This window comes from Falco biarmicus, chromosome 9, assembly GCF_023638135.1.
Source record: "Falco biarmicus isolate bFalBia1 chromosome 9, bFalBia1.pri, whole genome shotgun sequence".
NCBI lineage: Eukaryota > Metazoa > Chordata > Aves > Falconiformes > Falconidae > Falco > Falco biarmicus.
In genome coordinates this window covers 18035345-18062739 of record NC_079296.1, presented here as the reverse complement: position 1 = coordinate 18062739, position 27395 = coordinate 18035345, and the positions used below count along the sequence as shown (strand labels likewise).

Genomic DNA, 27395 nt, shown 5'->3' with positions numbered 1-27395 from the left:
GGCTGAGCCGCCCGCACCGCCCTCGGGCAGGACCCCCCGCCGCCGGCGCGGCCGCGCGCCCCCTCAGAGGCCTGGGGAACGCGGCTCCCGCCCGCTCCCGGCGGGGAAGGAGGAAGCGGCCACTCGCCCTCACCACCATGCCCAGCTCGCCCGGGCACTTCCCCGTCCCCACTTTCCCCGGCCCGGCCCGCCGCCCTCCCGTGAGGGAAAGCCCCGTCCGGCCACCGCGCGGTTACGGGCGCCCTCAGGGCGGGCGGGTGGCTGCTGAGAGGAGCCCGGCCGCGCCCGGCCCGCGCTTACCGAAGATGCCCTGCACGATGCTGAAGGGGTTGTTGAGCCAGTCGGCCACGCACGGCATGGCGGGGGCGAGCCTCGCCGCAGGGGACGAGGACAGGCGGCCGGCGCCCTGCAGCCGCCAACTCCCGCTCAGCAGCCTAGCACGGGGGCTCCCCACTTCCGCCCTCCTCCTCCTCCTCCTCCTCTTCCTGCGGCAATGGCGGCGCTGCCAGGGCTGGGCCCGCCCTCTCCCCGCTCGTACGCGGGGAGGCCGACAGGGCGTGTCGCCGGCGCCGCCATCTTAGGGGAGGGCAAAGCGGTGAGGGCGGAAAGGGCCGGGCTGCCACGGGGGAAGGGACGTGGCCGGGGTGCAGCCATGGCGGCGGCGAAGCCGGGGGCTACCGGTGGCAGCACCAACTTGCTCTTCTCTTCCTCCGCTACCGAGTTCAACTTCACCGTGCCCTTCATCCCGGTCAGCCAAGCCCCAGCTATCCCGCCAAGCCCCGCTCTCCTGGCAGCCGGTAGGCACGGCGGGGGGCGCCGAGGGGCGCCCTTGGGGAGGCAGGAGGGCGCGGAGCCCAGTCTGGCCGAGCCGAGCTGGGGAGCTTCTCCGGGCCGGGGCAGCGGGCCGCGGGGCCGGTGGGACCTCTGGGGTGCTGAGCCGGGGCGTGGCGAAGGTGCTGCGGGTGCGGCCGGGGCCTGGGCCGCTACGTGCCGGTGCGACCCTCCATCCCCCGCAGGCTCTGGGCCGGGCCGCGCTGCCCGCCGCCGGGCACTGGTGCTGCGGGAGGCCCGGCCGCTCGGGAGGCCTGTGGGCCGCTTCCCGGCGTGTGCGCAATGCTTACGGCTTCGGGGTCTAGCTCTGTGTCTGAGGAGGGGGGAGTGATTATCGTGCTTTCGGTTCATTGCTTAGCGTATTTGATTCAGCAGTTAAACTTTCCTTTCAGGTACTTAGTGTTTTCACTTTTTTTTTTAAACTCCTCTTCCATGTTATCTTCTGTTTCGCTTGTGTGAAAATAGCATGTTAAGCAGGTATCTTAAATTTTCTTGTCTAAGTAAACTGTGGTTTTAACATACTTTCATTCTAAAGCCATAATGGTTGCAGGTACATGCATGTGCAGCTTAAAATCTGATGCTCAAACAATTTCAGATAGAGCATTTCCAGCAAAATCCATTCGTTTCAGTATGAGATTAAAGCCCTGAATATTAGAAGTACATCTAGAAATCAGATATTTTAAGCTTTACTGCATTTGTGCATGTTGAGTCCCAAATCCAACACTGTTGTATTTCTGAGCTGACAATTGTCAGCTAAGAGAAGTGTTAATATAGCTGGAAATTGGTGGAGTACCTCTCTGTAAGTTTAATAAAGTGTTTGCCAAGTATGGCTCTGAAATGTTTCTTTAGATCGATTGCCTGTCTTTGGGGGGAGGGTTAAAAGCATTAGAATAATATTTATATTTACTTGAGGTATCTAGGTAGCTGATACATTTACTATTTCCATTGTGCAATCCTTACTGTTTTTCTTTCTTGAGAATCTATGTTGGTTTTCATTTTTTTAAAAAAGTAACTTTTAAGTGCTAGCCTGGCTAGTAGCTTAGCACAGATGGCTGCCATGCGGCAATTTCCTGAAGGCTTCAAAGCTAGCCAGGGAGAAAATCTGCTGGGATTTCATTGATATGGTGAACAGTATACTCTTCATCTCACTCAAGATTTGATTGGATGAAGATTCATACTTTTGCAATTGGAGTGAATTTCAGTGCCGAAGGTTGTGCCACATTCCATGTCTGTCCAAGTAAGGCCCATGTCCTGTTCAGTGTTCCATTTCTGTGGCCCATTGAACTCACCATTTGTCCAGCCAGCTGTCATAGGGATCTGGCTGGGTAGGACCATTTTTGTTCAGGAATCAAAGTCGGAAACAAGAAGGAAGAAGCTCTTGAGTTTGAATTTTAAATTGTCTAAAATGTAATAGGAATTCATCTCGGGAATTGTTTGACATCTGACAGCCAACACTAGGAAGCTGCGTGCAGCCATAAATTTCTTGTATCTCCAAGAGAAAGTAGCAAGTGTTTTGTGCTTTGCAGTTTGATGATAGAAGGTACGTTCTGTGGCTCAGGTGTGGGTGAGGTAACAGATATGCTTACTATAGATAGAGCGGGGTGTTCCCAATGAGGAAGTGGACTAATGTCACTTGTGGTTGTCAGGTGACAATCTGTGAGTGACAAGATTCCGCCTTACATAAGGAGAGATATACAGGAGGCTGTCACACAGTCACTTTTGAAAAATACTGTTTTGTATGTGGGAAGAGTACTACCTTTGTATGTCAAAGCTGCAGACTCACGATATTTTTGAATCTGTATGAAGTACTTGTTTTTCTGCCGGTCTGTGCTTATGTTTGAACATAGTTTTTGCAGAATTAGGAAAAGGCAAATTAGAAAGTAATGTATGTGCTGGAGAAGTGTGTGTGTGTGTGTATGGCTGTATAATTTTTGTTTTGGCAGAACCCTTGTCAACCTTGTTTTGCAAGGAAAGATACAGTTAGACTAAATCTTTGAAACGCAGTTGAAATTGGAGAATAGTAGGTGTTTTGTGAACATGCAGTTGGTAAAGACCTTGAAAGCTCTTCAGCATGTTGTGATGTGTTTATTGTGATCAGATGGTGGTGGGGTGAATTGCTTGCTCTGCTACCAGGAAAGCTGAGAATTGACAGTGTGGTATGCAGTATGCTTCTCTCTATTCTATAATGGTTATGAAATGTGAAAGGAAGAACAATTTTACTGTTTAGAAGTTCAGACCTTTTATTTAGTATAAATGGCTATTGTGCTTGTAGTTGGGAGATAACCTGTAGGCCTGACTTCACAGTGGTTGCTTACAAATGACTTTAGTATTCTCCACGCGTTGGTTAACATGCATAAATTTTGGATTTTTTTTCCTCAAAGTGGGATGAAATGCTATAGGTGAAAGTAAGAGAAATTGATAAATACAGGTGATGCCTCAAATTGACACTGTCTGAAAATAATTGCTAAATGAGAGATGGTTAAAATAGTCATGGCAGCTGCTGCTTTTATGATTAATTAATTAGAACAGTAGCTTCCTAGGGAGATTGCTCTGTAGATTCCCCTGTGCTCCCTTGATGCTCTATATTAGTTATGTTGGCTGTGGATAGAGACATTTGTTAACGGCTGCTTGTAGCTGCAGAGGTGCTTGATCTCTCTCTTTGGCTGGGGACTAAGTAGGAGAAAAGCAATGATAGCTCTCTGGATTCTTCCCCGTGGTTTGGGGATTATTTGATTGCCAGAATAGATAACAATACACTTAGGACTTCTGCAAATTGCACTGGCTGCTTGCAAGGTGCTGTTCCCTTAGCAGGCAGACAGTGATGCTCAGAGCATCACAGGTTTAGCTGAGTTTACTGTTAGACTTATGATGATGACAAACAACTTTTTTTCCACTTGTTACTAGGTCACTGCAAAGCAGAAAGCTCTGATTGCCCAGGACCTGGTTTATATATTTTCTCAATGTGAAGAGGCAGTCATGGCCTTGTACCTTTCTAAGCCCTCTCCTAGAGTTATGCAGAATGGGGAATTATTTTTCCTCACCAGACATTTAGCTCTTGTGCCAGTCTAGAATCGGATTTTTAGAGAGAACTGGAGTAAGTCCTGCTCGCCAGATGACTTGGAGTGATGAATTATGGCTGCCTTGCAAATCAATTGAGAAACCTTGTGAGGGCTCCGCTGAAGGAGCGGGCGAGAATGGTTTGGTTAAGTAGTAGGTTTGGCCTATTTGGGAATGTCCTTAAGCTCTGCTTTTGAATTTGATCTTGGAAGTATAAAAATTAGAGCGTAAACCCATATGCTTAGGAACCCTGTTTCATGGTGAAAGGAAATAAACCAAGGCTGTTCTTGCATTCAGTGGGCATAAGGGAAACTGGAAGGGATTTTAGTGCCTTGGAAGCAGGGATCTTTGCCAGGCTGGCTTGGGAGCGTCCTGATGTCAGTCATACTTCAGTCTAACGTCAGATTTTTAATTTTTGTTGCTTTATTTGTGTAAACTGAGTAACTTTTATGGTCTGTTTAAAATGGTCTTGAAGACTCTCTATCTTTTTGTTTCATTTTGTGATGTGTTTAATCATCAAGGATACGTAAGCTTTGTAATCCTTTCGGCTTTATGGGAGCCAGCAGGGTTTTGATAATGGCTGATAGTGTTACAGAACGTTTTGACTACACAGACTTCACTGGTTTGAACCTCTCACAGTATCAGTAGTGATCTCTTTGTTTTTGCAGATGATTCTGCAGATGTTGGTGAAGAGGACAGCTTCTTGGGTCAGACTTCTGCCAGCCCCAATCCACCACAGACTTTCAACTATTTCTCTCAAGTACCTAGTAGCAGTGATCCATTTGGAAGTATTGGGCAGCCACCCTTAACAACTGTTGCACCACCAGTTGGAGCATCACCGTTCTCCAGGCCTCCAACTTCCCTTCCACTTGTATCTGGGTCACAGGATGGGCAAAATGCCTTTTCACCACATATTCCTAAGTCGCAGTCCTCTTACAGTGCACCACCTACTTCACAGGTGGGAATCACGGCTTATCAGACTCCTCAGCAGAGTTCTCCACCACCTGCAAATGTGTCTACTCTTCCCCAGGGAACATCTCAGCAGGGGTATAACCCTTATCGGCACACCACACTGAGCAGCAGAGCTAACCCGTACCTTACTCCACCACAGCTGCAACAGAGCCATGTGCCTGCTCATCCCCCATCCTCTGTACCACCTGTCCAGATGTATCAGACACCTCCAGGGTCGTTGACACAGGTATGTAAATCATTCCCAATGTCCCGATACCAGAATAAAATGATTTAAGTCGCTTTCCTCTTTGAATTGCATGTTGTATCTTCTGAAGATTTTTCTTCTCCCACCACAAAACCCCAGGAAAAGACTTGAACCATTTCTGATAGCAAAATCTTTTCACTAGAACTAGCCTAGAGCTGTTGCATTGGGAAAACTTTCTGATCTTTGAAGTGAGTGTACCCTGAGGCTGTAGCTACCTGAGCCTCTGGTGTCAGAAACAAAACCAGGTTGTAAACTTCTGTTGCTCTCTTCTGTCTCTTGCCGAGTTTGCTGCCATTTCAGCTGTGCTGCTGCATTGTTTCTGCCTCTGCTATAAATTGGGTCATTCAGCTGATTGCAAGATATGGGCTAAAGATCTCTTTTCAAGCTGATTTTGCTGGTGAAGCCAGCACTTTTTGAAATTATCATCTAAGTCACATTAAATTGTCAGCAAACCCTTTGAAACATGTCAGCTGAGGATTTTGTGTGATATAAACCATTAATCTCTGTTCTTTTTACCTTCACAGCAGCATTATTACAGTGTGAACGGGTTAGTAAATAACCTGATAAATTTTCCTTGAAAACAACAAAAATGGTTTTTATTTTCTCTGAGCTATTGCTATGTTGCTGCTGTTGTGAATAAAGAATAGAAAGATTATATAATGACAAAAAACCATAGGAAAGGCAGTAGAACCTAAACAATCTGGCTTATATATTAAAGAATTTCAGCATTTCTGTTTGCTTGATTTTATATATTGTACAATATATTAGTTTTTTTCTTTTTTTAAATGTATTGACCAAAGCAGTTGCTGCTGCTGACATAACTTGCTTTTAGTTGTGCTGGGGTCTTTGTATAATCTGCATGAAATCAGCTTTAGGTAGGCTATAGTCCCTTTCAAAATCTATTACTTTTCTTACATCACTGAGGCTACATTTGCATTTGAAATCTGCCTGTCCTGATAACTTTGCAGGAAGACAGCTATTACTGAAGTGGCCACTTGTTGAAATTGACAATCTTTGTGCAAAAATGTAATTATGTCTAAATGAATAATGAGAAGAATGAGTTTTTATTTTCATGCCAGATTTGGTGGCTGTAAGAAATAAACTCAGCCTGTGTTTTGAAAATTTCAGAGAATATTTTAAATCTTACTGGTTTTAGATAGTCAATGTCTTAGACCATAACGTTTTTTACCAGTACTTGTAGGAATGAAATTCGCATCCTGTCTCAAATTGAAAAGGTATAAGTTTTCTAAAACATGATGAAGTGGACAACTTACCTTTCATTCTAGAAATGTTATAGGCAATGTTCTTGAGGAGGTAAAAATGTTAAGAATTAAGGCTCAGAGTGTTCTCTTGGAGCAAAACATAGATCAGTTCTGTAAAAACTACGTGAGACTGAGGTAATGAGCCTGCATGTGTTTTCAGTTTCCACAGCCTCAGTCACAGGTCCGAGCTCCCAGGCCTGCAGGCCCACTGGTCCAGGCACCTCCAGTTTTGCTGCAGAACCAATATGAACCAGTTCAGCCGCACTGGTTCTACTGTAAGGAGGTGGAGGACAAGCCAGTATGGATGCCGTTCAGCATTCTGGATTCTGCAAAACTAGAGGAAGTCTATAATTCTGGTAAGTTGTATCTTACTCAAGAGGTAAACAGAAGGACTAGAAAGAAGATACTAGAGTAATGCCTCTCACTTATGAGCGTGTGGTATGGCAGTAATAAGTAATGTTAAAATATATCTTGAAGATTTACTTTGTGCCACTTCATTTATTTCACTTACATTGTCTGCTGTTTGATGCTGTCAGTGTTAAAATGTACCATCGCATTTTCACATAGAACTTCTAGTTATCTGTGTCTTAGTTGCCTTTTTGTTAAACTCTGTCAGCTCTGGAACAAGTATTCATATTTGAAAGTTGTTCAAAGCTTTTTTTTGTTGTGTACAGAGTATGCGGAAGCATTTTAGAAGCAACAGAATGCTTGCGTGATATTATGAAGCTTCTCTTCCACGGTAGAACTGTCTGTCTTGGCCTAATAGTCATCACGGAAGTGACAGGGGCTGGGGCAAGAGAGAATTGTATGTGTTGGTATTGTAACCGAGTGTGACTTTTGTGTCGTAGTCCAGCCTGATCCTGAGAGTGTGGTTCTAAGCACTGATGGGGGACGCTATGATGTATACCTGTATGACAGAATAAGGAAAGCTGTTTACTGGGAAGAAGAGCCTTCTGAAGTGAGACGGTGCATGTGGTTTTATAAGGGAGACAAGGATAGCCGGTTTGTGCCTTACACTGAGGACTTTAGTGATAAGCTAGAGGTTAGTATTACGTTTACATAAACTTCAAAGAACTCTCAAGTTCTTCGTGTGTGTGTGACCTTGGAAATACTTCTTTGTGTTTCATTAAAATGATTTCCAGAGTGTGCTTTCTGGAATTCAAGTCAGCAAATCCTGAAAGGGGAGTGGCTTGAAGGCCACTCATGCATAGGTCCTGCACCACTGTGACCTAAAATCAACTTGTGTAGTGCTTCACATGACACTTCTGTATAAGTTATGTAAATTATAACCTTAATATTACAGGTGATGCACAAGGCCAAAAAATAGTTTGCCTGAGAAGGCATGCTGATTTTCTGTAACTTCTTCACTGTTTCAGGCAGAATATAAAAGGGCTGTAACTACAAATCAGTGGCATCGGCGACTTGAATTCCCAAATGGGGAGACAATTGTTATGCATAATCCCAAGGTAATAATTTTGGCAATTGGTTCTCACAGAATTCATTAAGGGTGAATGAGCAGATGGATGGAAGCATAAATTGAATGCAGTCTAGGAGTCTTGCTTTAAATGTACTTGTTGATTGTTTTGGATGTGTCTGCATTAAAGATGATAAAGTTTATAGACCACTGAACTCCTGCTTGCTTCAATGTGCTGTCACGTGATTAAAAAGCAATGCTTTCTGAAACCAAAGAAGAAGGGTTTGCATAGTAAATATTTCAACTAAGTGTAACTGGTAGTGAGTGGGAGGCAATTTGATTTAGTTTAACCTCAGACAGTCTGTGCCAAATGGAAGGTAATTTAAACTAAGACCTTTCATGTGGAGAAGAGCATTAATCTAACTATAAGGTAATTAGTTTGTGTATTTAAGCTATAAGAAGTCTTCCACTGCAACTATTTTTAGGCCATAGTTAAGTATAGCTAAAAAAGCTTTAGTTACTCTAAATACTCTGTTAACAGTCTGTTGTGATTAAAACATGGACTTCAGCCTTATTGACTAATGCTGTTAATTATTCACTTATCACAGATGCAGTAATTAATAAATAAAATAATCCAAGAGCCAGAAAGGATCATGGTTGCTCCTACTCTAAGCACTTCTTAATGCTGGTGAAGGAGTTCTGTCCAGTAAAAAGCTGGAGAAGGCATGCTTAAATCACTTGGCGTCATAAATATGAGTTGAGACTATAGAGTCAGTGTCAGTCTTGTAAACAGCTGTACCGCTGAACTTGCTTTCTAGGGTTTCTGGGCTACTTTGAATGTCATTGTCCTTCCCTGAAAAGCACTGCTCCCCCCCCCCGATAGAATAATTGTAGACAGGGGTAGCATTCAGTTTCCTCATATAAACAGTAATCTGCTGGGGAAGAGTGGATACTGGGGTCTAGGAAAGAGGAACTTGAATAATACTTGTCTGAGGAGTTAAAAGTGATAAGAATTACTGAGTAGGCCAGATTCTTCAACTAGTAGTTGCTTTTGTTCAAGATGTCTGGTTGCTTTTCACGCTAATGAGAATCATCTGCATTATTTTGGAGTCTAGTTTTAGTGAAGCTGTCACTAGGGGAGAGCCCTAGGGTTTTCTAAGGCTGTTTTTTTGCGTATGTGCTAACTGAAGGAAACAGTTGAGTCTCAGATGCAAGGTAAAGCGGTCAAACAAGGAGTATGTTATACATGCGATGCTTTTAGATTAACGATATGGATCATAAGGGTTTTTGTGTTTATAATTGTCCAATGTATTTTTTTCAGGTCATAGTTCAGTTCCAACCTTCTGCCACACCAGATGAATGGGGCACCAGTCAAGATGGTCAGACAAGACCAAGGGTTGTAAAACGTGGAATTGATGATGACCATGATGAAATTCCTGATGGTATGTGGTTACTGTACATGGGTCTGCACCTTGAGCATTTGCTTCGGTTCTGTGCAAAAGTTGGATGATAGTGGATGGAGTGGCAATGCACTGTTGATTTCATCTAAGGTGTCTGAAAGAGGTTAGCTGTTTTGGGGCTTTTTTTATATCAAAGGGGTCCTGTGGGCTATATTCTCTCCTGAACCATGTTATGTAATAGGCTTTATAAAACAAGTATATCTTAAAGTTGCTTGACTCTAAACCTCACCACCGCAGTACATATTGATACTGTGATATTTTTATCCACCCTCCCCCTCTTCTTTTTCTACAGGAGAAATGTCCCAAATTGACCATCTGGTCTTTATGGTTCATGGCATAGGTCCCGTATGTGACTTGAGATTTAGAAGCATTGTTGAATGTGGTAAATTTTCATTTGTTTAATTAACAGTTGTATTCTTAACTGTTTAAATGTCAGTCTCTATCATATTCAGATAAGCATTTCTTTTTTTTCTTTTTTTAAAAAAAGTCTCTAATGTTAAGAAGTTCAATTTCTGGTAGAATTTTTCCTAAAAGCTGAATCTGTGTTTTGTCAGACTTACAGCTTTAAATGTTATTAGTTAGTCCTCAATATCAGACTTGCAGAATGCTGTGGGTTTTGTGGTGTGGTTGTCTTTTGTGGTGCGGCTGTATGTGTTGTGTGGTGTGTGTGTGTGGTGGTGTTTGTGTGGGGTGTGGTTTTATTTGCTTTTATCTTTTTGGTTTTTTTTTTAAATACACTCCAGTCCAACAGAGTAAATTAATAAGGCCATGTCTGGTCATGGAGTAAAAATGCATTCACTGTGAGAGAAACAGAAGCTTGCTAGGAAATAAACTTTTTTAAAAATATGTTTTCTTATGGTTAGAGGAGTAATAAATGAAAAGATTTTTCCACTTTGCAGTTTCCTTCGTTTGTATTTTGACTATGTCTGAAATTGGAGTGGGAGGAAAAAAAAAATTGTAATTGTGTATTACGTGAGTACTGCTAGTATTGAATTTCCATTACTTTTCTCTGCAGTTGATGATTTTAGGACTGTTTCTCTGAAGCTGTTGCAAACTCACTTTAAGAAATCTTTAGAGGAACGTAAAGTGAGCAGGGTGGAATTCCTCCCAGTTCACTGGCACAGTTCTCTGCACGGAGATGCAACAGGTGTAGACAGGTGAGTATATTGTTTAATGTTGAGAACTTTATACAAGCTACATCTTAACAGTTTTTGTAGAGTGGATAAAAGGAGCAGTTAATGTGCTCTTTAGGCTAGATAAATGTATGACTGGGTTACAAAAGATAATTGGGGTTTTTTTGTTAACGTTTTGAGGAATATAGGGGAAGCTGGAAAAGCATGTGGAGTATTTTTTTGTTGTTGTTGTTGTTTTCATGACACTGAGTGACGGGATACATATCCACACATGATTTTTCAGTACTGCATTGATACAGGATGATGAGTGAGTATGTAGAGATAGCAATTTTAAGTATGAGGTGGTGAGCATGGAGATGTATTGTCCAGCAACAGGTGTGTAGTTTAGAATGGAGTTTCTCCTGTACCTTCCTGCAGTCCGATTGAGTGTCCCACTGGGAGACATCAGTGTCTTCTTTCTAAGAAAGGCACTGAGCCCTCTCTCCAGTCCTAGAGTAGTACTTGAATTACCATTAGGCGGTTGAGCTAAGATTTTTTTTAATTTTTTTTTATTTGAAACGAAGTATCTGCATTTGGGTAGGAGTGTTAAGGCATTTTAAGATCTATTTTAAGATCACTTCTTGGTGCCTATCCCTTTGCTGTCACTTGACATTTCAAGCTGTTTTCTCTTGCTCAAAGATGGGGAAGTAGAAATTGTGAGGGTAGCAACCTGTACCGCTTATCTAGCTCAGTCAAGTCATATTGCTTTCCTAGACTCCTTGTCTTTTATTTGCATTTGAATGCTGCATTATCATGAGGAAGGATCCTTATTCTGTTAATCAAACCAGGCAATGCTAACTAAGGCAGTCTCAGTTCTCTGGCAATTCAGTTGCAGCTGTCTTAATTTCAGGCAGGCGGATGGTGATGCCAAGCTTTTTCTTCAAAAAGAGAGTATTACGTTGCCCGTTACCTCAAATTCACCTTCAATTTTTATATGCAAGTTCTTTTTCTCTTCCACTTCGACCAATCTGCTCATGGAACTTCCCTGTTACTATATGAGAGCAGTGTTGGAACAGAGGAGAGATCATTTCAGGCATCCCTTCAGCCTGGAGAGAAAAAGAGGAGTTGTATCTCTCTGGTACATACAACCAGCAGATCGTGCTCATGTATGAATATGCAACAAGGCCAAAAGGCTGTATGTTCATTTTTTTAATGGGTGTAGAGACCATATCTGTAGTATTTACATTGCAGTTCTACTACTACCTGTTATTTCAAAAGTTAAGAAACTTCTTACCTGCATTTCTTTAAAGGCATTCATGCTTCTAATGATTTTGTGTTACTAGGAACATAAAAAAGATCACTTTGCCGAGCATTGGACGTCTGCGCCACTTCACCAACGAAACGCTCCTTGACATACTGTTTTACAATAGCCCCACCTACTGTCAGACGATTGTGGATAAAGTGGGGATGGAAATGAATCGTTTGTATGCACTGTTCATGAGTCGCAACCCAGACTTCAAAGGAGGAGTCTCTGTGGCTGGGCACAGTTTAGGTAATCATCTTACAAACTGATCTGGGATAAAACCAGTGTTTGTACGCTTAGGGAAATGGGACCTTCTTTAAGAAGCATAATTAGCTGGTAGGGTATGGCTGTCTTTCAAAATATAGTTGACTAAAAGTCAAATAGCTCTCAATAGCTAAGTTTATCAAGCTCCAAGAGAAGAGTAGTACTTCGTGAATGTGTGGATTTCCCTCTACCCCCCCCACCCCCCCCTTTAGTTTCCTTCATGAAAACTTACTGTCTAATTTGTGTTTACAAGTTGACAGGTTATCTTGTATCCTGTTAGGTTGGTAACCTCTGTGTCTCAGAACCATCACTTAGCAAAAGGAAGATAATTTTTTGGAACACAAGATAAGTGTTATAACATACAACATACTGGTTTAGGCTGGAACTTTTCCTCCGGTTTGGCAAGCAGCCTAAGACACTTAAGGAAAGACAGTTTAATTGTGGCAACTACAGAAATCATGAGTGGGGTTAAAAAAAAAAAAGTTTGGCTTTTGCTGAGAATGATTGTGTTCAAGGTAATATATGGGCATTTTAGTTTCAATTCAACCATCTTTTTTTGATCAATCTGTATGTTGATATTAGTATTGCATATAAATCTTGCTTGGGATTTAGGGACAGGAAAATCTGATATTTTTCCCAAGGCAACCTTTAATTCCTGTTTTCAGGTTCCTTAATTCTATTTGACATATTGTCTAACCAGAAGGACTTGGCTTCATCAGTAAATACGGGACCATTCTCTGCTGTTAATGGGACTGTAAAGGATATGGCTGTTCATGATAAACAGGTAATTTGCATGCTGGTCTTTCCAGGCAAATAGATCGGATATTTTCAGCAGCTTTTCCTTAAGTTTTCAGGATTTATTAGCTGAAACACAGCTGTGGGTCCTGATAGTACATTTTAACGTGTTAATGGAAATGTGCAGTTTTGTAAATATTGTCAGTTCTCAGGACAAACTGTTTGCTTCTCTCTCAAATTCCAGGTAGGTCAGTAATGGGATTTGATTGTGAACATTAGCTTTGACCCTTACGGACATGTAACTTGGTCTTAACAGTATCTGAATGGTAGGGGGTATGTGTAAGAGGGAAAGAATCTGTCTGTCTTCAGGCTAGAAACGGTGACCAGTTTGATGAGTAAAAGGAAGTATTCCTGAGTGTTGAAAAGCTCAAGAAACCTTTTGCATCTCTTAATTTTTAAATATATATGTTGTTGGCCTATTACTAGTGGAAAGTCTGTCAGTGGTCCTCAAACTATGGCCCGCAGGCTGGATACGGCCCCCAGGGTCCTCAGTCCAGCCCCTGGTATTTACAGAACGCCCCTGCCCCGCCGGGGGTTGGCAGGGGAAACCAAGCAGCCGCAGATGATTGCCTGCCACTTCATCCGCGCGCCGGCCCCCTGTTTAAAAAGTTTGAGGACCCCTGGTCTGTGTCCTGCTGTACTAAAAATAGGCATAAATTTACAAAGCTTACATAATAATGTTTTTAAGAGAAAGCAATTAAACTTGCTTTTATATGCTGCATGTTGGTTTTTCACCGTTAGATTATGTGATTCTGTTTCTATGCTGTTCTGTTAAGATGACTGAAGATACGAGTTCCTTGGGCTCCTCAATTACTACTTCTGGTGATGACCTTTGTGAGCCTGAAGTAGATGATGATGTTCCTACTTTGCAGAAGACTCTGGAAATGCTTAGTTTGTCCGAGTATGCAAGCACGTTTGAGAAGGAGCGAATTGACATGGAGTCTCTGGTACAATAATATTCACTTGACTTATGGGGATTCCCCAGGGTATGGAGGCTTATGGTTTGGGTTTAGTTTTTTTGGGGGGTTGGGTTTTTTTCTTTTTTTTTCCTTTGAGTTTAGTGAGTGTACCATGAAGCATGAAAGCAGTTGCAAAGGCAAGAAAATGCCTGACATGAAGACTAAATGTTACATGACTTTTTTTGGGGTGTGGGTGTGTTTTGTTTTGTTGTGGTTTGGTTTTTTTTTTTTTTTTTGTTCCCACAGTGCATGCACCCTCAGTTATGGTAAGGCACTTTGTATCATATCTTCTTAAATTTTTTGTAACTTTAGCTTTGTAAAATGTCTTACCTAATTCTTAATCATTGCCAATAAAAGATTGTATATGTTACTAGAGAAGCTACGAAGTATACTTTGGTGTGTGTGTTATTTTGTTTTTGTTTTTTAGCTCATGTGTACAGTTGATGACCTGAAGGAAATGGGGATACCTCTTGGACCAAGAAAGAAAATAGCTAATTTTGTAAAAGATAGAGCAGCCAAGCAGGTAAATACATCTTTCAGGAATGAAATAAAAAGTTGTTAAGTAAATGTATCTGATTTCCTTACTGTGGAGTAACCTTTATTCTTGAATGCACTTGTCAAAGTTCTTTTAATGTATCCATGATGTTAACAACTGTGAAATAAACTTTTTTTTTTCCCCCCGATTTTGAAATTTTTCTCAAAAGGAACAAAAGAAAACAGTAGCAGAGAAGAAAGCAGTGCTAACTGCCACACTCCAAACTCAAGAAGATGCTCAGAAAGCAAAAGAGACAGTTAGTTCTGTCTCCCCTTCAGAGTCTGGTCAGCAGCAGTCAAAGAGGAAGCTTCCAGTTGGTGCATCTGTTTCTTCTGTGAACATTGACTATGAGTATTTTGAAATTGGAACTGGCCAGGTGAGAATACATAACTTAAATGGTTCATTTGGAACAATGCTGTCGTTTTGCTTGGTTTTATTTTTTTTTAAATGTTGATTACAAATTGACTTTGTACAACAATCAAGGGAAGTAGCACAGAAGTTACGTCTATGTAGAACTTCACCCTTTTGGCAGGAGGGAGGGCTGGCAGAGTGGGTTAGATTACTGAAAAGCAAAACTTATTATAACAAGGATGCTACTACAAATCATTTTTTACCTTTCATCAGTGAGTGAGCTGTAAACACTGTTCTGTTCCAGAAGCAGAAGTATGTGAATGCCATAATATTGAATGGTTCTGTGGCACTACAGTTAACATGGTAGCCTAAATTGATCCATTTCTGTTATGTTTAAGTTTTGCTTCAAGCTTAACTTAAAACCCAAACCTCAAAGAGTTCCTGGTTTAAATGTATGTTTGTTTGTTTTTTTAGTTTTTCATACTTCTAAATTTTTCTTTAAAATTTTTTTAGTATTTTTAGTATTAATATGTGCTAGTACTATGGTGTTATGGAAGAGGGGAATGCAGCTGAAGCTTCCTGGAAGTACTGTAAGCATGTGGTTGATTTAATACACAACTTGTTTTTCCTTCCTAGCTTAGCATTATATTAACTAACCTGAGAGATGATGTATCTGACTTCTGTCTGGCAGGTTTCTGTGGTTTACAGTGCATTGGACTTTGAACCAGATATTTTCTTTGCTCTTGGTTCTCCTATTGGTGTGTTCCTTACTGTGAGAGGTGTGGAGAAGATTGATGAAAACTACAGGCTTCCTACCTGTAAGGGGTTCTTCAATATCTATCATCCAGTGAGTAAGCACTACTTTTGAGACTTGATTTTAGTTGATGCAGATGACGACAATGCAGAATATTATGTTCTAAACTGAGTGTTCCACCTCCTGTTCCCCTACGTACGTCTCCCAAAACACCTTTGTTTAAAAAAAAAAAACAAAAAACAAACCCTAACTGAAATACATGTTTCAAGTACTTGTGATCTTTACTGCAAAAGTGAGGTAGAGCTGGCTGTAGGTTCCATACCGAGCATTCTAGGTATGGGCTGGCTTGACGGTATTTGCCCTGTTCGTTTTCAGAGCTTAAAGAACTTTTGGGTGAGTTTGTGTTGGGTTTTTTTGATATTCCCCCCCCCCTCCCCCATTAATTTCAAGCCACTCTTGTAGATTTTTATAGAGTGTATATAAGCTGTTTACAGGACTTTCCTGAGTTTCCAGTTTAGATTTTGGGATGCATAGGAATCCTTACAGGCTTTGCAGTGCATCCACTACACTTGTACTCTCCCCATTTTGTTTAACAATTACAGTGACATGTTGGTAGAGGTCATTGGAGTGCAAGAAAATCTTGCTGCTCTCACGGTTGTGTTTCTTATTTAGAATCTGTGTGTAGGAGAACAAGACCTAGGTAGTTAATGAACTTACCTAATTTTGCATTAAACTAAATGGTCATGGTCTGAGTTTCTGTAAACTTAAATAGAACAGAATTAAAAAAATGTTCCCTATTAATCATAAGTGGGGATTTTTTTAACTGAAATGTGATAATCAGAATAATTTCTAAGATAACTAAATGTCAACGTATTGTTTCTTAACAGCTTGATCCAGTAGCTTACAGGTTAGAGCCAATGATCATTGAAGACATGGATTTAAAACCAGTTCTCATTCCGCATCATAAAGGCAGAAAAAGACTTCATCTGGGTAAAAAGAAAACTTATTTCATATATGGATCTCATTCCTAATTTACTCAATTGATGCATTAGGATGCTGTAAAGTTTCAAGAAACTAGAGAATATTCCTGGATATCTGACTCCATGTTTTTCCTAAACATCAGAGGGCATTCCTCCCAGCCCCATAAGCTGGGCATTTGCAATTGCATTCACATGTACTAATCCTAATTTCTCTAGATTTGAGCTTCTAATTATCAAAGTTCCATTTAACAATTGCTGTACATCACCTGTTCACCTTAATTTCTAGGATGAAGTGAAACAAAGTAAATGTACTGATTTCTTTTATCTTGTCCCCAGTGACCACCATGAAGTGTTTAACCATTATCTGTTCAGTATTGGAAATGTTGAGGAAAAAGGTGGTTCCACAGCCACTGTTGGGCATTGTTGCTCACAAGTACACATGAGATTAATGTGCTATACTTAAATCTGCATATTTGATAAGGAGAGTCAGTTTTGCTGTTCAGTTGACAGTATTACTCTTGTACAAAAGTTCACAGAGCCCTCCTGAAAGCCTGTTTTCAGGCACTTGGATGGAGTAATTCTGCAGCATCTGTAGTTTGGAATGTTATGTTATAACGAGTCTGCTTTCCTAGACTAGACAAAGTACTTGTTAAGGAATATTTTAGGTTACAACTCTCAAAAAGTGTATATAGTAAAGGAGAAAAATATGGTCTGTTGCTCTTGATTAGTTTTCCTTTGCAGGTGAATGTTCCATGGAATAGCCATAAGCCTGGATCTAACAGACCCATGTGGTTCTAACCAGTTGTTAAGAGCTCTCCTTCATTCCAAGTTTCTCCACCAGTATTGAATGGCAGCTTGGTTACCAGTGACACAGTTACTGAGCTGTAGCAGAATTACAGGCTGGAGTTGTCTGAGAGAGCTTCTTGAAATTCACTGCTACTGCAGGAGACATGAGCAGCTCTTCTGGTCTCTTCTGCTGTGCTGGAGTTTGAAACTAGTCTTGCTGTACTTCTCCTTTAGTGTAGGGTGTTAAGAGTGATTGTGGGTGGTGGTGGTGTTGAGGAATTGGCTGGTGTAGCTATTTTTGTGGATGCTTCTGGATTTGGAGGTGGTTGGACTGTGTCATATGCTAGTAGGTTTTAACTCATTGACTCTTTCAGAGAGAAATCAACTCTGTATTAATTACATTTCACCTGATCTTTTTGAATAGAATAGAAAACCAAAAAAACACACATTCGTGACATAGCAGACCTGTTTCTCCTAACAGTTGGGATATTTGTTGAGCACTGTTTCATCATTCTGGTTTTAGTTTATCATTTTAAATTCCTCTACTATGACGTGTTCCTTTTTTTTTCCTTAGAGTTGAAAGACTCTCTCTCTCGAATGGGATCTGATCTGAAACAGGGTTTTATTAGCTCTTTGAAGAGTGCATGGCAGACCCTTAACGAATTTGCACGTGCTCATACATCTTCAACTCAGCTACAAGCAGAACTGGAGAAAGTAGCTAACCAAATTAAAGAGGAAGAAGAAAAGCAAGTGGTAGAAGGTTTGTGGACTTTTTTTTTTTTGTAACTTACTGATCTCAGATTAGTAGAAACTTGAGTATACTAATGGTTGCTTGCATTTGCTTTTCCTGACACTGTTAAGGAGGCCTCTGTGCTGGATGCCAGGTGCTTACAGAAGCGGTTCTGTCAGTGCCTTCCGCAGTGGGGCAAGGGAGGGGAAATACAACAAAAAGCTTGTGGTCGATATAAGGACAGGGAGGTCACTTACCAACTACCCTCCCAGGCAACACAGACTCAACTAGGGGAAATTAGTTTAATTTATTACCAATCAAATCAGAGTAGATAATGAGAAATCAAACTAAACCTTACCGTGCCTCCCCCCCGCGCGGCCCTGGGTGCCTGCAGCACCGTCCCTCACTGCTCTCACTCCTCTCTCCACTGCTATTGTTCCACAGCAGACTTCCACACATCCCCACCCCCTTTCTTAAATATGTTATCCCAGAGGTGCTGCCGCTGTGGCCCATGGGCTTGGCCTTGGCTAGTGGCAGGTCCATCTCGGAGCCAGCTGCCATGGGCTCTGCTGGACATGGGGGAAGCTTCTAGCAGCTTCTCCCAGAAGCTGCCCCTGTAGTCGCCCTGCTACCAAAATCTTGCTGTGCAAACCCAATACAGGAGTATTAACATTAAATGCAAGATCTGCTTCTGTGGGGTTTTGTGTTTTAGGAAAGGAAAAGTTAACAGCTTTTATTAAAGGATATTTTAGGCTTGAGTTTGTATAACCTTTCAGCTTTGTGTTGGAAGGGTATATTGCCAGCTCAGTTATTTCCTTTCCTCTCAGGGCAAACTCATACAAATAAATATTTGTGAGATTTATTCAGTAGTAGTTTGAGTTTTTTGGGTGAGCTAAGACACGTTTAAGTATGTGCCCTAATAGAAAAAATGCTGTTGAGAAAAATAAAAGTTGGATATAAATATTACCTCTAATGATACCAAGGGCAAGCTTCTTGGCAGTGAATTATCTGTTGGTGTTTAGTAGTGCTGGCTTTAGCTATACTTACAGAGACAAAACATTCCTCCCAGTTTAAATAGGGGGTAGTGACTGACTGTATGCAAGGGGGCTGTAAAAATACATTTTTTCGGGTTATTTGCTTTGTGGAAGACTGGATCTGTCTATGCATAAACAGTGGGGCTTGTTTTTAAAATTGCTCAGCTACTACTTTGTGAGCTATTCTTCAAGCAAACTCTGTTTAAACTGTTAGGAAAGAAATAAGCCTATAGTTCCAGTCATCTTTCTGAATTATGCAGTAGTGTCAGTTGAGGCCTTGCTGCAAGCACCTGGAGACTATAGCAGGGAAAACCGATGATATTTCTTGATTATAGTCAAGCAGGCCGTGCTTGAAAATGATTTAAGATTTAAACTCTTCAATTTTAGCTGAAAAGATCACTGAAAGTCCAGACCCTCCAAAAGATGAGGATTTTTTAGTGAAGGTTGGAATGCTAAATGGAGGACGTCGTATTGATTATGTTCTACAAGAAAAACCAATAGAAAGCTTCAATGAATATCTTTTCGCTTTACAGAGTCATTTGTGCTACTGGTAAGAGGAAATACTCTATAAATACTGCTTTCCTGATGTAACTATATGTCCTGAAGTGGTAAACGAATCATTACTAACATTTATATTAGTCCTATTGCCTGTTGTTTATCTGTGACCAATATAATAGCTAGAATGTTTCCTGCCTCACGTGTTTTATAAGGAAAAGTCAGGTGATCTCTGTCAAAAATCACACCCTAGTGTTTCCCTTCAAGTACGTTTTGACAAAAATAACTGAGTTTATATACACAGATCTATTTTTTTCAGGCTACTGATTTGAGAAGTTAAACATTGCCAAAGGACCAACCAATTACAAAGCTACCAGAACAGTAGTTGCTGCAGTGGTTGATGGATATGCATATCACTTAAGAGACCTGAGTTTTCTGGTTCTTTGTAATCTTTTGAAGCATTTGGAAAAGATGACTGTTGAGTTGGATGCAAGATCCTCACCACTTAATGGCTTCTCATTTGAAAAGATGTTGCCTTCCCACACAAGCATACTGTAAAGACAAATTTGTTACACTCTAGAAGCTCAAGTGTTACATAATTGAGATGGTTTGAATATTAAGGTAAACAGGACATAATGACTGCCCAGGAACGTCAGTCTCTGGCTGTTGTATCTAGATGTCACTACTAGCTAAGCTAATTTCAAAACAAAATTCTGTGGTAGCATGAAGTAAACAAATCTATTGTCCTGTTTACTGTAAAGACATTGCATACTAGTCTCTTAAACTTTGACACACACACAGCTTTAGCTACAATTATTTGCAGAATAGGAGAGCTCTGTGAACATTTTGACACCTGTAGTTTTTCAAATAAAACTATTCATGAAGCAGTTGTATTAGACTACAGTGTGTAGTAAAACTTTATTACCTCTTCATTTTGGAATGACATTGCTGGATATTGATGCTCTGCTCTCAAGCATTAACAAAAAAAAAAAAGGAAGAAAAAAGGCACAGTGGAACTTCCTGTAGATCTGGATGGTTATGGTTCACCGTGCTCATATGCAGAACAATTTTTAGAACAAGAAGCAGAGTTCAGTGTCATCATATAGTGAGAGCTATAGTACACCATTGCCTTATCTGGATTTACTACGTTTTTTAAAAAAGTACTTACATGTTTTAGATGGAGATATAATTCCATTTATAGGAATAGCAGTAACTATTGATCGGTTGTATTTGCCCTTATTAGTTGCTCTCTTTTTCTTTTTTTCGGTATGTCATTGTATAAGTTTTATTACTGTCATGAAATTAAGTGCATATTAAAATACACAAGATATGGAATGGTAGAGCAAAGAATGTGTAAACTGTATTTGGCAAAATGACAACACACCTTATATTTATATATAAATAATGTACACACCTCCAACATAAGGACATGGACCTGTTGGAACAAGTCCAGGGGAGGCCACGAAGATGACCGGAGGGCTGGAGCCCCTCTCCTACCAGGACAGGCTGGGAGAGCTGGGGTTGCTCAGCGCGGAGAAGAGAAGGCTCCGGGGAGACCTTAGGGCAGCTCCCAGCACCTAAAGGGGCCGACAGGAAAGCCGGGGAGGGGCTTGTTACAAGGATGTGTGGCAACAAGACAAGGGGGAATGGCTTTAAGCTGAAAGAGGGGACATTGAGATTAGATACTAGGGAGAAATTCTTCCCCCTGAGGGTGGTGAGGCGCTGGCACAGGCTGCCCAGAGAGGTGGTACGTGCCCCATCCCTGGGGGTGCTCAAGGCCGGGCTGGATGGGGCTGGGGGCAACTGGTCCGGTGGCAGGTGTCCCTGCCTGTGGTGGGGGGCTGGAACTGGGTGATCTTTAAGGTCCCTTCCAACCCAAACCGTTCTGTCGTTCTATGATAGACAAGCTGGGTGTCAGTTGCTGAGCTGTGCAGAACAGTCTGGGCGAGGGAGGCACGACTAGTCTTGTTTTGAGTTTAGCAGGTGCCGGGCAAGTGGTGCTCTACGCTGCTTTTGAAGGTTTTGATTTTCAATACCTAATAATTTTCAGAAGAAGGCATTTTTCCAGAGTATTAAAATACGGAATTGAAAGCATTACCTGAAGGATCGTATAACGTCGATATTGCTTACGTTGTTTAAGATCAGTAGCTGCCAGGCAAGGGATTATCCAGGCTGCAGTGCTGGCTGTGCCCGCGCGGCCGAGCCTGAGCCCTGGCAGGGCTCCCCGAGCGCTCGGTGGCCCAGGGTGCCAGTGCTGCTGTGCAGGTGGAAGGGGAGCCACAGGGAGTTCTTCTCCAGAAGGGGCAGCTGATCGTGCCCAGGTTTTTAAAAACTTTTTACCCATAGCTTTCTTTTTTTGTCATTCAAGGAAGATAAGCACGATGCTTATGCTTAATGATCTAAATGTGAGAATGTGGGTTTGTTGGGTTTTTTTTGGAGGGGGGTGGTGGGGAAAGCCTTAAATGAAACGCGTTGTGTGTTAGAGAGAATATAGGAGCTTCCGTGTTGATCCTTCTGCTTGCTTGTTTGCTTGGGCGTTTAGTAGTGGAGGCCATCGAAAAATGTGGTCGCTATCTCTAAGCTCAATTGTGGAATGTATCTGTGGTATCTTAGCTTGCACATTTCAGTCTGTACTCGTGTTCTGTGGATGCTGTTCCTCACGTTTAAAGGATCACAGTTCTGACCATCTAAATCTCCTTTACTGTCTCCTATGGCATTTCTTTTAAAAAGCACAGGAGCTACCCTTATCCAACAATTCCAGATTTGGAACTTTGTTACAATTCACCTGTTTAACTTTGTTATTTTTACAGTGGTTGTTTGTTTGATACATTTTGGTATTGTTTGTTTGTATTTAAATAACGTTTTATAGATGAATAAGAAAATTAAGTATGTCCATGTTAAATTTACATTCAGATAGCCTAAATCTTTGATTTCAGAAAGAGGAGGGAAAACAGCAATTTGGTGGAATCATGGCACTTCGATTATATTAATACCAGAATTATCTGAGAACTTCCTTACTTCCTAGTGGTAAGGAAGAGAGGAATGCTATGGGTGTTTAATACAGTTTGTTTACAAGAAAGCGCCAGCTGCTTAGGAGAGAAGAATTAGAATATTGCTGATAAACCTTGCAAGGCTAATTAACATTGAGCTAATAGATGTAGCGGAGCAAGTAAGGGAAGAAAGCCTTGACAAGCAGAATGTTTTCCGTGCTGAATATAATCAGGAGCTCTCTGCAGACAAAAAGTGACAGATTATTTGAGGAGATTTAAGCTAAATGAATAATGTCAAAGTGTATAGAAAAGGGGAGTTTGAGTTGCCATGTAGTAAGGTGGGGAGGAAAAGGCAGTAGAAAAAGGTAAATGCATAAGCTAGGGCTGTGAGCAGAGATAATGCAAAACTGATGAATTGTAACTTGAAGTTAGTAGAGGTAAGGCTGTGCGCCTGAAAGATTAAGTACTGGGACAATTGGTTCTGTGAACTTTTTAAGAGAGCTGGAATGGGACGAAGTGTGACTTAAAACAATTAGAACATGGACCATACTAAAATAATGCTTTTTAATTATGATTTTGAAATTATGTTTTTAACATTTTTCATAGGGGATCTGAAGACACTGCCTTGCTGTTTCTCAAAGAAATTTACAGGACTATGAATATCAATCCTGAGCAGCCACAGCATTGATGTATAGAAACATGAATTTGTAAGTTGATTCTAACATAACTTACGTACTTATATCAAGTTCAGCTGCAACTTAGATGCCTTTACTTTCCTCTCTTCCTCTGAAGTTTAAATTGTGGAGCAGGCAGCCGCAAAGTGGCAGTTTGATTGCAAAACCAATTTCTAGACTTAAAAGCAGTGGAAGTCATCAAGTTCTTCTCCACTTTGTTCCCAAAAGATATCTGATGTTAGAGTTTTTGGTATGGGGTAATAATTGTCAGTGCAAATATGTAAAAATGACTCTATCATGTTTCTCCCCTGGTTCAGTTGTTCAGTGAATGTTCAAGTGTAGGAAAACTTAGTGATACTGGATATGATGAAACTTCATTTACAGTACAGTAGATAAAGAACATGAACAGTGTTCCCCTGTTGTAATGTCCATGTTGTTGTATTGTTTGACCAATTGTGCACGTGTATGCCAGGGAAGAAGTTTATTGTCTTCTAAGAAGGTGTTAAACATTGGTATTGATTAATTACTAAATAAAACCTCTCTATATGCCAGTATTTTATCATCTTTGTATAGCTTAAGAATTTCAGTAGAACAAATGAAACGGTATATCATGGAGGTTGGTTCACTTTGAAAAGAAATTAAATACATAATATAATTGAGTATCTTAAATATGAAATATACTTGCAGTTATTTTTATTTTAAGATAAGTATTTCCTAACTGAGGATCTGTATTGTACCACTGGATGTTGTAGAAGAGACTGTATTCTCTTTTGAGAGGCAAGGAGGAAGAAATATGCATCTTGCCTTTTTGGAATCGTTCATCAGGGTAGTTTCTCATATATTTCTCCATTTTTCAGAAGAACTCGTAGTGTCAAGGTACATAAATACCCAGTATGAAGAGAAATACTTGACATTTCAGAGGAATATTCTCGATATCTTTAGCTGCTACTGTAAAGTTTTAGTAGTCTTTTGTAACAGAATGCTTCTGAATGCAGTGGATAGCATCTTTTTTAAAAATGAAATGTCGTATTTGATCAAACGCCTTTTTTTCTGTGGGTTTTTTTGGTGGTTTTTTTTAGCATGGCCAAATAATAGGAAAAAGGCACTGTTTGGCTGCATGTCTCTGACAGTGGTGTATCAGTTACCACGATGGCTTATGCAGAGTCTCGAGTCATAGGTGCAGATTTTTTTTCCTCTGCTTTTATTTCTTTATGACTGCTTAGAGTGAAATTGTATGAAGCTTATGGCTACAGAAGTAACTCACAATCTCATTGTGGGGGGAACAGGATGTGATAATTTATAACCACAAAGTGGGTTTGTTGCTTAGCTTCAGCAGATGCTGGGATAACTATATTTTTTATTGAGAACTACACAGTCGTAGGACGTTTTAGCAGGATGTCATGCAACAAAGCATAGTCAAGGGAGTCTATGTGATTGTAATACCGTTCGGATTTGCTCAGAACTCCTCTCGGCACCTGAGTGACCGACAGCATTTGAGCCTAGGATCCAGATCCCAGAGGCTTAAGTGGGAGGGCAGTTAAGGCCCACTGAGATGCACTTAATGACAAGTGGTATTTTGGGAAGGCTGCGCACTACAAGACCAGGATCCTTTTTACATGAGAAGAAATGTCCCTACATATGCTGTGTAAAATATTGCCACGTAAGTCTCACAGCAGGGAAAAGGAAAAGTCTTTCCCAGTGTTAGACAGCAGTCAGGTAGGGTTGCCATGTGGATTTTTTCTTTTTCTTCTTTTTTTCAAGACCTTCAAATGTGAAGGGTGGCAGTGTGATGGTAACGGATTATCCAGCAGCGCCTATGACAGAAACATCCACTTACCTGTCCAGAGTAGATTATCTGAAGAAACAACCTCTGTTTGTGGGTTGCTCAAAGGAAAGAGTAAATGCCAAAGGTGTAGCTCTCGTGTCCTCTTTATACTTTCCATGTTAGTTGATTTGAATGCTGAGACCTCACCACTTCCTGCTTTGATGTGCGAAGCTATCTCTTGCTGTCCAGTTCAGTTTCATGGTACCTGCTGTCAGCACAGGGAAAGAGACCGGCTCTAGCGGCCTGCTTGCCTCTGCTCAGGAGTGTTGATTTTGTGGGGCTGTTGGCCAGTGCAGATCCCTTTAACTTCGTGGTAATTTTGGAGTGGATAAAAAATTCAGCAGAGGCAAACTAAGGGAGGAACTAGATGCTTGGTTTTATCTCTGCTCTGAACCAGCTGATTGTTTGGCCAACTCCCTCAGACAGAAAACAGTGTTCTTAAAACAAGCAGAAGAGCACAGGTGGCCCCTGTGCTTCATCATACGGGGGATGAATTTTTGAAAGCAAAGAGGGTCCATTGACACGTGGCATCTGCTGCATAGCGTGTTTGTGTAGTGTTCTGTCTTGGGAGGTTTTTCTTGACATCTACTGGTAACTTACTCTTAACTAAATCAAGTCAGTAGTGTTAACTGTCTTGGTTAAAACTACATACGAGAAGAATTCGTTGCACTTAAAATTGGTGAGTAGCTACCAGAACCTGTTTATTTCTACTCGCTGATAAAATAGTACAAATGGTATTAAAACCTCCTGAGTTCGACTTCTGTTTTGTATGAGTGACTTGATTTAGCTCTTCTAGATAACCTTGAAGCTGTTCTTTGTGAAACAGTAATACAGGGTTTCATGTAAACAATGTACAACAGTGCTTGGGACAATTTTAACACAGAAATGGAAAAATTCATTTCCTGTATCGATTTTTTTTTTTTTTTTTAAATGACTCTTGCAAATAAGAATTTTTTCCTTTTTTAGTAAAGCGTAGCCACCTCTAGCATCTTATTCTTTTTATTAGATTGGCAGGAGTATCTTTCACTGTGTTGGTTAGAAGATTTTAAGTCACTATGCACTCTGTTATTCTTACTTTACAGCTCTGTTTAGAGGGGCCTGGTGGCGGGAGGAGAATGTACCAGCATATTAAACCAGCATATTAAACCTCGGATATATAGACTATTGCTGCTTTATTTTATTTATCTCTGTTTAGTGTAGGATAATGTATTACCATAAGTTAAAGAATCAGTAGCTAATTAAAATGTATAGTGAATGACATCCTATGAGCAGTTGTGAGCTCCTTTTGCTTGTACTTGTCAATTTGTGTCCACAAAGAATATATTTCAGGAGCTTAATGTATTAAAAAAATTATAAAAAAATGTGTATGGATGTTTAGATCTATTTGAGTCCTCTTGAAACTGAATGTTGGCATATTTAATTTTGTTTTCTACTCTTAAGAATAGAAAACTTGATATATTTTGTATTTCCCATGTGTACATATTCTGTTTTCTCTGTACAGCCATACCTGTTGCTCCGACAGACCTGGTGAAAAATGCTTTGAAGAACATCTAGTATTTTCATAGTTACAGATGACAGGATAAGCATTAGACTTGTTTTATGTCAGTCCAGAACTTGCTCAGATTCTGCCTTCTTGTGTCACTTCAAGCAAACTTAAATTTTCAGATGATCAGCACGGTCATTGAAGAGATGGATGGAATGACACAGTCATGATCTTAAAACAGTTTTAATTGTACAGTTGCCACGTATAAAGTGGTCGCCGAAGAAGTGGGGTTTTTTGGTATGCAAATCGTTACTTCTTTCCTTCAACTATCCTGTCCCAGCTGGCTGTCAAACACGCTTTGCCTGTCAAGGCAGCATATTCTTATTAAAAAGGACTTGTTGAGAAACAGCAATAATCTGCTTTTCTTGACATGTTTGTTGGTCCATCTTTTAAACATAAAATGTGAACTGTTTTTATAACCATCTTTAATGCAGATCACACAAAACAGTTCCTATGTACTAAAAACTAGCAACCAGAATAATTTTCTTACTATTGTAAGTGTGATGGAGATTATTTTGTAAAGACCTTTTTAAGCCTCTGTTAAGAGTTTTATTATGGAGTTTTTTGAAGTAAAAATGAACCTTTGACTTTGAAACTGTTAGAAGTTTGTTATAGCTAATTCAGTGTTCACATTTCCTGAAATGAAGAACAATTCAAAATAACATTTTGGTCTGGAAATTAAGGTAATTTTAGCGAAACTAGGCTGCAGTTGTGAGAACTAAAATATTTACCTTGACCTTGCAGTTTAATATCTCAAAGCAGTTGATGTAAATAGGGGAATCTGAAGCTTATGGGTGCTGGATGATAACCTAGTTCCAGATCTGCGATCCAGACTCCATTTTCGTGTAATGAAGTTGAGATGAGTTGGGTAGTATGAAATCCTTTGAATTCATGTCTCTGAATACTGAGCTTCTGTGGCTTTCCTCTGGCTTACATACAAATTGTGACTTTTCTTAATATTAGTGACTTAACCTTACTACTGACTGTTCGCCTCTATTATTGCAGTAAATGAATTTTGAAATGCA

The 27395-nt window shown here is 40.7% G+C and overlaps 1 protein-coding gene across 1 annotated transcript; it reads left to right on the top strand.

Annotated features, from left to right (window-relative positions):
- Positions 1 to 305: 305 nt before the first annotated feature.
- Positions 306 to 27395, top strand: SEC23IP (SEC23 interacting protein). The gene is given in 21 exon segments (XM_056351628.1): positions 306 to 538; positions 540 to 624; positions 626 to 797; positions 4557 to 5086; positions 6527 to 6722; positions 7215 to 7408; positions 7743 to 7832; positions 9102 to 9222; positions 9533 to 9622; positions 10256 to 10397; positions 11696 to 11904; positions 12585 to 12703; positions 13491 to 13661; positions 14101 to 14196; positions 14378 to 14584; positions 15251 to 15406; positions 16201 to 16303; positions 17654 to 17839; positions 19231 to 19393; positions 22935 to 23035; positions 26329 to 27395. Coding segments are annotated over 20 exon segments (3345 nt in total). The 3' UTR covers positions 23017 to 23035; positions 26329 to 27395.